This window comes from Chiloscyllium plagiosum, unplaced genomic scaffold (genome assembly GCF_037043375.1).
Source record: "Chiloscyllium plagiosum isolate Xiang-an unplaced genomic scaffold, Cpla_swu_hap1 HiC_scaffold_35, whole genome shotgun sequence".
NCBI lineage: Eukaryota > Metazoa > Chordata > Chondrichthyes > Orectolobiformes > Hemiscylliidae > Chiloscyllium > Chiloscyllium plagiosum.
In genome coordinates, this window is record NW_028270173.1 from 29,930,765 (window position 1) to 29,942,921 (window position 12,157).

At 46.6% G+C, this 12,157-nt stretch overlaps 1 protein-coding gene across 3 annotated transcripts in view; it reads left to right on the forward strand.

Annotated features, from left to right (window-relative positions):
- atat1 (alpha tubulin acetyltransferase 1) overlaps window positions 1-12,157 on the forward strand; it is a 54,155-nt gene that overhangs the window by 19,608 nt on the left and 22,390 nt on the right. For all 3 annotated transcript variants that reach the window (XM_087979448.1, XM_087979450.1, XM_087979449.1), the window contains exons 3-7: window positions 567-658; window positions 3,462-3,519; window positions 5,182-5,295; window positions 8,553-8,654; window positions 11,518-11,563. In XM_087979448.1, the coding sequence (XP_087835574.1) occupies window positions 567-658; window positions 3,462-3,519; window positions 5,182-5,295; window positions 8,553-8,654; window positions 11,518-11,563 (412 nt within the window). The remainder of the gene's footprint in view (window positions 1-566; window positions 659-3,461; window positions 3,520-5,181; window positions 5,296-8,552; window positions 8,655-11,517; window positions 11,564-12,157) is intronic.

The window sequence follows — 12,157 nt, forward strand, 5'->3', positions numbered from 1 at the left end:
ATAAACTACTTCCACGGGTTGGGGATTCTAGAACTAAAGGGGCATAGTCTGGGAATTCGGGCCAGACTGTTCAGGAGAGATGTAACAAAGCGCTTTTACACACATAGGGTGGGAGAGGTTTGCAACTCTTCCACAAACTGCAGTGGATGGCAGGTCAGTTGTTAGTTTTAAATCTGAGATAGATATATCTTTGTTAAGCAAAGGGTTTGAAGGGTTACGGGCCAAAGGCAGGTCCATGGGGTTTGGCGACAGAGCAGCCACGATCTCATTGTGTGGATCAGACCCGAGGAGCTGAATGGCTTACTGCTGTTTCCAAGTTCTCCCAGGCACAGTTGATGTTTATTGTGGTGTGTCTCCCTAGGAACAATCATAGAGCACAGATTCTTGCAATAATGCCATTTTCTATATTTACCGATTAAATCCCTTTCTTTTGGGGAAAGAAAACAACTGTGCGTGCTCACTGTTTCTCAGCACCCTGTGCATGCAATATTTCTGGGCACCGATCGGCCAATGTTTTGGAAGTACTGGAATGGCTCTGTGCGTTACATTCCTGTTTCCGTTGGCAGGCCCAGCAGTTGTCTGCGTCGATCACCAGTGCCTCACGGATGCAGAGCAACAGGCACCGGCTGTACCTTCTGAAAGATGGTCTCGCTAATCAGTAAGTAGGCACCTCTGTGTTGGTTCTGTACATGAGTCTGCCTAGGGGGAGCATCTGCAACTTACCGCATGTGTGGAGGGGATGGCAATTTGCAGCTGGACCACAGTCTGTCTTTTTCGTGAATGGGAGGGAAGGTTGTGCTGGAGGGAGGGGGTGGTCAGATGGTTGCTCGGGGCAGGGCATTTGTTGAACTCTTGGACACCGACATGTCTCCCTCACGAAGACCATTTTCCTGTGCTCTAGGTTATTCTGAGTATATTACCAGGTGAAGCAATGTAATTATTTTTTATGCACTGGTGAGACATGGCCTTCTCTGACTGGCCAGCATTTTATTGCCTGTCCCTAGTTGCCCCCTTGAGAAGGTGGGGGTGAGCTGCCGCCTTGAACCGCTGCAGTCCACCTGCTGTGGGTTGACCCACAATGCCCTTGCGGTGGGAATTCCAGGATTTTGTCCCAGCGGCAGTGAAGGAATGGTAATATATTTACAAGTCAGGATGGTGAGTGATTTCGGAGGGGAACTTGCAGGTGGAGTGTTCCCATGTATCTGTTTCCCTTGTCCTCTTTGGTGGATGTGGTCTGGAAGGTGTTATCTGAGGATCTCAAGGGAATTGTTTCATCACGTGGGGCACTGCAGCCAAGGTTGATCCCACCCTCACTGGCCCTGCTCTTACCTACATCAGACGGACCTAGTCTGCCTGCTGTGACCCACGTGAGCTTGCCTGCCCCCTCTTACCCATTACTGGGCACGCTTTTCCAAATCCCCGCCAAATCACCTCTTGTTGCCCACAGGCAGCAAAGCCAGTGGCAGCACCGCAACTGCTTCCTTTCTGTGCAGCCATGGGCTGTATGTGAGACCACCAGACTTTGTATGGTTCCAGGGGCTGCATTATCAATGAACGGTTTTGCTTTAAGCACTTTGAGATACCCGGAGGTTGAGAAAGATGCTTTGTGAAAGTAAGTCTGGCTTCGTTTAGACTGCAGAAAAAGGTTTCTGAAATCCTTTAGCACAACTGATCATAGTATCTATTATCTAGAATTTTGCTAAATGTATTTGAGGATATTCCTTGGGTAGGGGCAATTTTAATCATTTGGGAGATTCATGTGATCCATCCCACCGTTGGTTACTACAATGAGGAATAGAATAAGGATTTCACACGATCCCATCAGTTCTCTGATGGTTGGGTTGGGCTAAAATCCCTCCAAGTGTGTGTGTTCCACCTCTAATGCTCTCATACTTTGTTTTTCACTCTTCTCCCACCACTGTTCCAATATTGTCATTTGGTCTGAGTTGTGACTAGAGGGGTTTGGAGTTTCTGGCTGAGAAAGGCAGGATCTGAGAGTTAGCCTTTCAGTGGTACACCAGATGGATGTTAAACATAAATCCGAACAATAACTTCTTATTGAATTGCCCAGGTCAGATGTGGGGTCTTTCGTTCAAACTAGTGAAAGGTATGTTTATCTGAAACTTGTCGTTTGGGATGGTTTCTTGTACAAAGATTAATCAGCTGTAGCCTGCAGGATAAATTAATGGTGGTGAAGCCTAAGAGCAGTGCGTTCCACAATTGGAACCGTGCTGGATGAAAGGACTATTGGGGGCCCGGTGCCTTTCCTCCACTCTGCTGGTGTTGTGGCCTGTGACTTTCTCGCCTAACCTCGGGCATGAGATTCTGATTTCAATTCCGAGTAGAGTCTGTGCAAAATCCCAGCTCCTACAGAGTCTGGATAATTGGCCAGTCCCTGTATTTTAAATCACTGCTCACCAAATCCTTTTGAGACTATGTCCCCTCTCAGAAGCTTGAGTACTACCATAACCCCAGAAGAGGTTGGAGCTGAGAGAGGGTTGTGTGAAGGGGGGCACGGGACGGGAATAATGTAGAACCTGGCGAGGGAGTGCTTAAGTTGAAAAGTGTTACACATGCCTTTTCACAGGCCTCCTCTGTCTGTTAATGCCTTGAGAGTCATTAGAGTCATAGAGATGTACAGACCCTTTGGTCCAACTCGTCCATGCTGACCAGATATCTTAACCTAATCTAGTCCCACCTGCCAGCACCTGGCCCATGTCCCTCCAAACCCTTCCTATCCATATACCCATCCAGATACCTTTTAAATGTTGTAATTGTACCAGCCTCCACCACTTCCTCTGGCAGCTCATTCCATACAAGCACCACCCTCTGTATGAAAAAGTTGCCCCTTAGGTCTCTTTTATATTTTTCCCCTCTCACCATGAACCTATACCCTCCATTTCTGGCCTCCCTCACCTCAGGGGAGCAGACCTTGTCTATTTACCCTTACCATGCCCCTCATAATTTTGTAAACCTCTATCAGGTTGCCCCTCAGCCTCTGCTCCAGGAAAAACAGCCCCAGCCTGTTCAGCCTCTCCCTCTAGCTCAAACCCTCCAACCCTGGCAACATCCTTGTAAATCTTTTCTGAACCCTTTCAAGTTTCACAACAACCTTCTGATAGGAAGGAGACCAGAATTGCAATATTCCAACAGTGGAGTAAGTGATGAATTCAAAGGGGCCTTGCAGCCAGTAACGTTGAGTCAAAATGCAGAGGAATTCACTGTTATCTTGGTGCTCATGGCCCCCACAGTTTGGGAGGCCCTGCTGTAAATACTGTGTGAAAAGAAAGTTAGAGTACAGGAGCAGGAGTTCCAAAGTGTGTAAAGTTTGAGAAATGACTTGCTGTCAAGGAACTGCAATAGCTTGGTCTGAGGCTTTGTGAAGGAAGTGATTTGTATTCATGTTCACCTCTCCTGAGCTAATGATTGGCTGACTGTGACCTAATGTGCTCTCTCTGCAGTGGAAAGGGAGCCGCTATTGGTTTCCTGAAGGTGGGCCACAAGAAGCTGTTTGTGTTGGTGAGTATTCCCTCTCGTTCTTTTAACTAAAGTCTGAGTGCAGCAATTGAAGCATTGGGTAAGTTTACAGCAATGTAACTTGTGTGACTATTCTGCATTTCAAATCTGCCTCCCTTTCACTGGAATAAAATTTGACTGTGTAACAAGGTTTTAAAATTTTCAATATCTATCAGTCCGAACACTTGTAGACTGTTTAATGGATTAATTCCTGGCATGTTGCTTCAGTAGTGGCTGGTTAGAATAGAGTTTGAATGTCAAATTCTGATATCAAACCAGATGACATGGCCTGGAGCGTTATAAAAGCCCACCGCATTAATGTCCCTGTTGGCCCTATTTGTCACACATCGCACCGGTCCATGCTGATTCTCGGACTGCCACCCCCCTCCCGCTCACCCGCGCGCGCGCACACACCGAAGTTGCTTTGCAAGCTGATATGTGCAAAATAACTTGAGTCCACTATGGGGGCAGCATCCATCCATTGTCCCCAGATCTTGCTTTAGGCAACCGCTGTTGTACATTGTACATCGGAATTAGAGTCTTGAGCCTGTTCAGAGGTATAGTTAGATAATAGCTTCTCATCCGTTAACCCACCTTTGATCCAAGCCCTTAATACCCTTTCCTAACCAAAACAAAATTCTATTGATCTTAGTTTTGACATTTTCAATTCCTGTACTTTTCAGTCTCGACAATGTTTTTTTTTCAACGTTTCATTTAATACGTGCTCCACTGAAAAGGCCACCATTTACTGTCTATCTTTAATACCTCCTGAACTGAGTGACTGGGTCATTCCTGAGGCCCACCGCAGAGTCAACCACTTTGCTGTGGGTTTGGAATCTGGTGTAAGGATACTAGAGTTTTAGATTTAATATCTGAATTACTGTATTGGGATTTGAATGCATATTCCCAAAGCAATAGCCTGCGCCTCTGGATTATTCACACAATGACACCACTCCATTGCCTCCCCTTATTTTGGAAGAGAGTTTCAGCTTTTCACTACCTTGTAAAGAAGAAAATTCTCCTGATAATCCACCAGTCTAAATGCCGAAATGGCCAAGCTCCAGTTAGAAAGGTTATGTTCTCTGTTCTGGTCTCCCCACTGGAGGAGATTGGGTAGATGGGAGCAATGCTGTCAATTCCTTAATCAACTTGAACATCTCAATTAGATCACACCCTACTCTTCTGCAGTTACAGCAATAATCAACTCGCCTTAGCACTCGTCTCATTCCTCCAATGAACCAAACTGAGGCCTTTAGTCAGACAGCTTTCCGGTGTGGTTTCCTCCACTCAATTGAGACTTTCATTTTAATTCTTTCTTTGTCAGTGGATGTCTTCACCTATCTACACCCTTAAGCTCCTAGAGTTTCCTTCCTACACCTCTCCTCCACTCTGTGGTCCTCCTCCCCACTTGACCAAGATTTCAATCTTCCTCCTGTGTAGCTTTGTGATTTTTAACAAAAATCTGATAAAAAATCTTGGGGAGCTTCTGCTGTATTAAGAAATCTGTCCATAAATATAAATTCTTGAGCTGGTTGCCTTCTGTTACGAGCTGTGCGGTGTTTAGATCTTCTGTTTTGTCAGACAGCCACTGTCCTATGTGAGGCTAGCACCCACTTTGTTGTTCAGTAACACTGTTGCTCTCTCTCTGTGCCTCTGGGTATGTAGGATGGGCGAGGTGCACATAATGAGATGGAGCCCCTGTGTGTCCTGGACTTCTATGTGCATGTGTCACTGCAGCGCCATGGTTACGGGAAGGAGCTGTTTGACTACATGATTCAGGTACAGACAGAAACTGTAACAGGTTCTACAGTAACCTTCCAAAGGGAATTGGGTATATCTTTGGAGGTAAGAACAAAATTGCAGAGATATTGGGAAGGGTCAGGGGAGTGGCACTAACTGTGGTTCATAAAGGAGCCTGTACTGACTCCATCAGCAAAATGGCCTTTGTGCTTTACTGTACTTTTATTCCTGCGATTGCAAGACTGCCCTATGAGGGGGGGGAATTGGGCTTTCAGATTTTTAACAAAAATCTGATAACACTCCAATGAAACATTGGAGTCTGTCCATAAATATAAGTTCTTGATTTGGTTTTTCTTCTGTTACGAGCTGTTTCCTCATGTTTCGAAGAATGAGAGGTGATCTATTTGAAACCTACAAACTGCTGAAAGGGTTAGACATAGAAACATGGAAAATAGGTGCAGGAGTAGGCCATTCGGCCCTTCAAGCCTGCTCCAGCGTTCAATATGATCGTGGCTGATCATGCAATTTCAGAATCCCATTTCCACTTTGTCTGTACCCCTGGATCCCTTTAGCCGCAAGACCCACATCCAGCTCCCTCTTGAATATATCTAACAAACTGACCCCAACAGCTTCCTGTGGGAGAGAATTCCACAGGTTCACAACTCCGAGTGAAGAAATTTATCCTCATCTCAGTTCTGAATGGCTTCCCCTTATTCTTAGACTGTGAGCCCTCGTCCTGGACTTCCATCGGGAATGGTCTTCCCACATTTAACCTGTCCTTTGGGGCGGCACAGTGGCTCAGTGGTTAGCACTGCTGCCTCACAGCACCAGGGACATGGGTTCGATTCCCACCTCGGGCAACTGGTTATGTAGAGTTTGCACATTCTTTCCGTGTCTGCGTGGGTTTCCTCCGGGTGCTCCGGTTTCCTCCCACAATCTAAAGATGTGCAGGTCAGATGAATTGGCCGTGCTAAGTTGCCATAATGTTAGGTGCATTAGTCAGGAGTAAATATAGGGGAATGGGTCTGGGTGGGTTACTCTTCGGAGGGTCGGTGTGGACTTGTTGGGCCAACGGGCCTGGTTCCATGCTGGAGGGAACCTAATCCCATCAGGAATTTCTGAGATCCCCAACCTCATTCTTCTAAATTCCAGTTAGTGCCAGCTCAATCGGTCTAGTCTTCCCTCTTGTTAGTCCTGCCATCCTGGGAGATGGAGACAGTCTGGTGAACTTTTGCTGGACTCCCTCAAGAGCAAGAATGTCCTTCCTCAGACTGGAAGACCAAAACTCTACACAGTACCCAAAGTGCAGCCTCACCAGGGCTCTGCATAACTGCAGTAGGACTGTGGATGGGAATGTTACCCCTGGTTGGGGAGTCCAGAACCAAGGGGCACTATTTAAAAATGAAGGGGATACCATTTAGAGGCAGAATGAGAAGAATTTTTTTTTAAACTCCAAGAGTTGTGAACTTTTGGGATTCTCTACCAGAAAACGACTGTGGAAGTTTAGTTTTTATCTAAAATAAAGATTGATAGATTGCCGATGACTGGTGGGTGGGTGGGGGAAGAGAGAGTGTGGGTAAAAGGCATTGAAGTGTTTGATCAGCCAAGGACATACAAAATTATGGAGCAGATTTAATGGGCTGAATAGTCTACTCCTGTTCCTTAGTTCAGTGATTGATTGAATTTCTTTCAGAGAAACTGAATGGGCGGCACGGTGGCTCAGTGGTTAGCACTGCTGCCTCACAGCGCCGGAGATCCGGGTTCAATACCCACCTCAGGCGACTGACTGTGACTGTGTGGAGTTTGCACGTTCTCCCCGTGTCTGCGTGGGTTTCCTCCGGGTGCTCCGGTTTCCTCCCACAGTCTAAAGATGTGCAGGTCAGGTGAATTGGCCATGCTAAATTGCCCGTAGTGTTAGGTAAGGGGTAAATGTAGGGGTATGGGTGGGTTGCGCTTCGGCGGAGCGGTGTGGACTTGTTGGGCCGAAGGGCCTGTTTCCACACTGTAATATAATCTAATCTAATCTAACTCCATGCAGAATGTTAACACCTAGACACAAAGCTATCATGTTGGGACTTTAAGGATAATGTCTGTTGCCTTGAACGTGTTTCCCAGGAACATTTGTCCACATGTGACAGAGGGAGCACGTGCATGGGTGACTCAGGCTTCCTTGGGCGGCCCGGTGGCTCAGGGGATAGCACTGCTGCTTCACAGCACCCGGGACCCGGGTTCAATTCCAGTCTCTGGCGACTGTCTGTGTGGAGTTTGCACATTCTCCCAGTGTATGTGCATGCGTTTTCTCAGCATGTTGTGGTTTCCTCAGCTTAGATGGATTGGCCATACTAAATTCCCCGTAGTGTCCAGGGATGTGTAAACTAGGTGGATTAGCAATGGGAAATGGAGGGTCACTGTGAGGGGGTGGGTTCTGGATGGGATGCTCTTCAGAGGGTAAGGGTAGATTTGATGGGCTAAATGGCCTGCTTCCACACTGTAGGGGTTCTATGATTCTACGTAAGTTTTTGACGTGGCCGCATTTGCCATCAGTACTCGGGTGGGTGACATGGTTCAGCCGGTGTCCTCTAACTTCCACTTTGCTGTTTACCGAGGCTCAGTTAGTAGCTGCTGACTCGCAGAGAATTGGGTTCAAGTCCCAGTGTAAAGATTCCCAAGCATATACTTCAGGCTGACACCCCAGTGCAGTATGGGGGAAATGCACCGCTGTCCGATTTCACATGAACATTGCGTCAGAGTCACACCTGCCATCTCAAGTGGATGTAAAAACTCCTGACTTTGAAGGAGATGCAGGAAACCCTTCTGATGACCTGGCCAATGTTTATTTCTCCGGCAATAGAAAATCTGCTTTTCCTTTGTTTCCCTTGGGATCTTGCCGTTTGAAAATTGACTGCACCGTTTTCACAAATTGCGCCAATGGTTACACTAAAGCAGTAAACTGCTTTAGAAGATTTCGATGTAATGAAAGGCTCATTTTTACAATGACTAGTTCTTGAAAAAAAATTCCCAAATGCCTTGCATTTAAAACTGAATATGCAGCCTCATTGGCGTAACTGGTCAAACTCTGACTTTGCTACGCCAAACAGATAAAGACTTAGAGGCAGACAGATCTAGGAAAGGAATTCCAAAGCTTGAGACATAGGCAGCTGGAACCATGACTGTCAATAGCAGGGCGATAGAAATTGGCCAGAATTGGGAGAGTGCAGGAACGTGGGGAGGGTTGCAGAGCTGGAGAGCAGTAAAGCTTGAGGGACCTTTTAAATGAATATGTTTGCTTGATGCAGTATGAAGGCACAAAGCCACACCACCTGGCCATTGATCGCCCCTCTAGCAAGTTCCTCAGCTTCCTCAAGAAACACTACGGCTTAGCAGCCACAATTCCTCAGGTAAGCAAGGCCTACTCAGTTCCATTCTTTGTTTTGTTTATCACGTGCAGTTTCAAAACCCTTAATTGTTTTTTTTCGCTGCAAATGCTCCTAGTAAAGGATGAGAGAGCGTTGCAAGAAGTCAGACAGCTGTCTTTGCAGTGAAGTTAGAAAGTTAGATGGATAAGCACGTGCAGGAGAAAGAGAGGAATAGAAAGATTTTCTGGTCGGGTGAGCTGAAGAGAAGTTTGTACGTAGTTTAAGCATGGTCAGAGACAGTCTGAACCCCAGTGCTTTCTGTGCTCAACACTCGGTGTAAATCTGATTGCAGATCAATCTTGCCCGAGAGTTTCAAGCTGTCACGCCCCAGAAGTGTGTCCACGCTAACAGGGCTGGATTTACCTGCTTTGTCTGCTGCAATCCTGGGACCTTCCATCCCTGCCCTTTACCAGATTTCCCAAGCCTCTCCCCTTCAGAAATTTGTGCCAAATCTGGAACCTATCATCATCTTGTCACTATTTCATTTTTCCTGCATGCCACCCATCCCCCAGGGCTCCTTTTGTTTTTGTTTCTCCCCTCTGGTTTCCCTGGAGTCGCTTAAAAATTGCTGCACTTCATACAGTCATAGAGATGTACATCACGGAAAGAAACCCTTTGGTCCAACTTGTCCACGCTGTCCAGATATCCTAAATTAATCTAGTCCCATTTGCAAGCACTTGCCCCATATCCCTCTGAACCCTTCCTATTCATATACCCATCCAGATGCCTTTTAAATGCTGTAATTGTACCGGCTCCCACCACTTCCTCTGGCAGCTCATTCCACACATGCACCACCCTCTGTGTGAAAACGTTGCCCCTTAAGACTCTTTTATATCTTACTTCTCTTGCCCTAAACCTTTTTCCCCCTAGTTCTGGACTCCCCACCCCAAAGAAAAGACCTTGTCTATTTATCCTATCCATGCCCCTCATGATTTTAAAAACCCTATAAGGTCACCCCTCAGCCTCCGACGATCCAGGGAAAACAGCCCCAGCCTATTCAGCCTCTCCCTGGTGTCTTACCCCTTTTAGATGAAGGATCAGTGCCCTGCAACATACGTTCTGACCTCTCTGCAAATGCCACTGGCCGTTCAGAATTTCTGGCTTTCTCTGTTTTTTTGTTTGCCCCATTTCCCTTCCAACATCTGCAGTATTTGGCTTGGTTTGTTTCAGTGTTTCATAAATGAGAAGTTTGAATTGAGACCTCTCAAGATTGAGAATCACCACCTCCCAAACACCACCTCCACTGATTTCAACATGTATGGGGCATCACAGTTACTTTAGCTATCGTTTTCATATCATCCACCACGCTTGCTCATGCCTGTAGTTGACTCTTGGATAGGAATTGGAAGACTTTCCTGTTTATTTCCCCATTTCCCTCCTGATAAAGAGACAAGCCTGATGAGATCGATCATGGCAACCCTGCAACAACGTCAGCACAGACTGGTCCACTGGGCTCGAGATCACAGTGACTAGTTATCTGTGGGTACACTGGGATCACGCCTTCTGCACACAGATCCTAACTCTTAAAACCTGGTCTTTATACCGCAGGAATGTGTAGAGGAGGCCGCATATCTGAACTTAACCCAAGTCCTGTTTCCCCGCTGCCCCCTGTTTACTCGCCTAACTATTTTGGTTCCTGCTTCACTGAAGTCCCTATATTAACATTTTCCTATCCTGGTTTTAAAATGCTTCCATGGCCTTGCTTTCTTGCTAGCTCAGTGACATCCAGCCGTCTGATGTCTCTACGCTCCTGCGATTCCAACTTGGGCCTTTTGTGTATCCCTGTTTTTTTCACCTCTTGTCACTAATGGCCATAACTTCAGCTGTCTGGGCTCTAAGCTTTGTAACTCCCTAAGCTCCCTCTGCTTCAGTCTGCTTTGTCTTCAGAGGCTGGTACAATTGCAACATTTAAGAGGCATTTGGATGGGTATATGAATAGGAAGGGTTTGGAGAAATATAGGCCGGGTGCTGGCAGGTGGGGCTAGATTGGGTTGGGATATCTGGTCAGCAAGGACGGGTTGGACCGAAGGGTCTGTTTCCATGCTGTACATCTCTAAAGTGTATAGTCATCGGTCCTAATATCGCCAGTTTATTTTGTTTCCTTTGGCTGTTTTTACTGTGTTAAAGGTACTACGTGATGCTGAGATGATGACATGGTGTTAATGTCACTGTCATAGTAGTATAGACCAGAGATAATAGTCAGGGGACGTAGGGTCAGCTGAGATTAATGAAAAGAAATTCTGGAATACAGTTCAGTTCACAATTCAGTCATTGTGACCGCAACAAATGTCACACAAAAAAAAACCCCAGTCTGGCTCGCTGATGTCCTTTAGGGAAGGAAACCTGCCCTCCTCACCCCAGTCTGGCCAACGCGTGACTCCAAACTCTCCGCGATGTGGTTGCCACTGAACTGCCTCCTTCAATGGGCCCAGCCGGCCAGGACAAGGACAGCTGCAGAATCTGTTTTTTCAAGGATAAAGGCAGCAATGCAGGGTCTTCACCTGTACTGGCTGTGAGACCCCCCCCCCCCACCCCCCGATGAAGGAAGCCAGCTCGGGTCGAACTCGGCACCAGCAGCTTGTGGTCTTCAGAAACTGTAATGTCTTTCACTTTTATGGGGGGGAAAATATTACTGGCAAGTTGCCAGTGACGCTTAGATCCACAAAAGAGTAAAGAAAACAATATAAAAATGTAAATTGTATGAGTTGCTGCAGAACCTTATCAGCGCTTGCAGGATAAACTAACGGGGCTTGTTTTTTCTCTCTCTCTCTTTCTGCCCCCCCCCCCCCCCCCCCCCCCCCCCCCATCTCTCTCTCTTTTGCGCTCTCTCTCTCTCTTGTTTCAGGTTAATAACTTTGTGGTGTTTGAAAGTTTCTTCCGGGACAGACAGAGTAAGTCCAGTTACTCCTCGTAAAGGGGTAATAACTCGTGATAGCTTTTGTTTCCAGTGTCATGTTATTCAGTTAGTAACTCAGTGTGGGAAAGCACAAAGCAAGAAAACATCACTGAGATCAGAGTAGGAAAGATGCCACCCAGTAGGTAATCACCCTTCAACCTCATGCTCTAGTGCTTCAGCGTTTTGGTCTTGAGCTCCAAGTCCGTGCTTTGGACCAGTCAGTAATGTTTCCACCTCTTCAATCTGAACGTGGTGGGGTTCAAGCCCTACTCCAGCTACTTGGGTTCACAGTCCAGGCTGTTGCTCCAGTACAGCTCTCAAAGGTGTTCCTCATTGTTAAAAGGTTTTGTAAACCAAACCCAGGTGCTGTCTGCCTGTTCAGCTAACTCTGATTAATTATCCAAACTGCGGCGTTACTTGTTAGAGCGACTAGGTTGGGTTTTCAGGAAAGTGTGTTACTGGGTGACCCCATTGATGACGTGGATGAAATCCGATCAGTTCATTATTCACCTCCGCACAGTCCGAGTGTGTTACTCTTAGGAAGTGGCAGTGCCTGAACATCAAAATAGATTCAAATAATTCTACATGA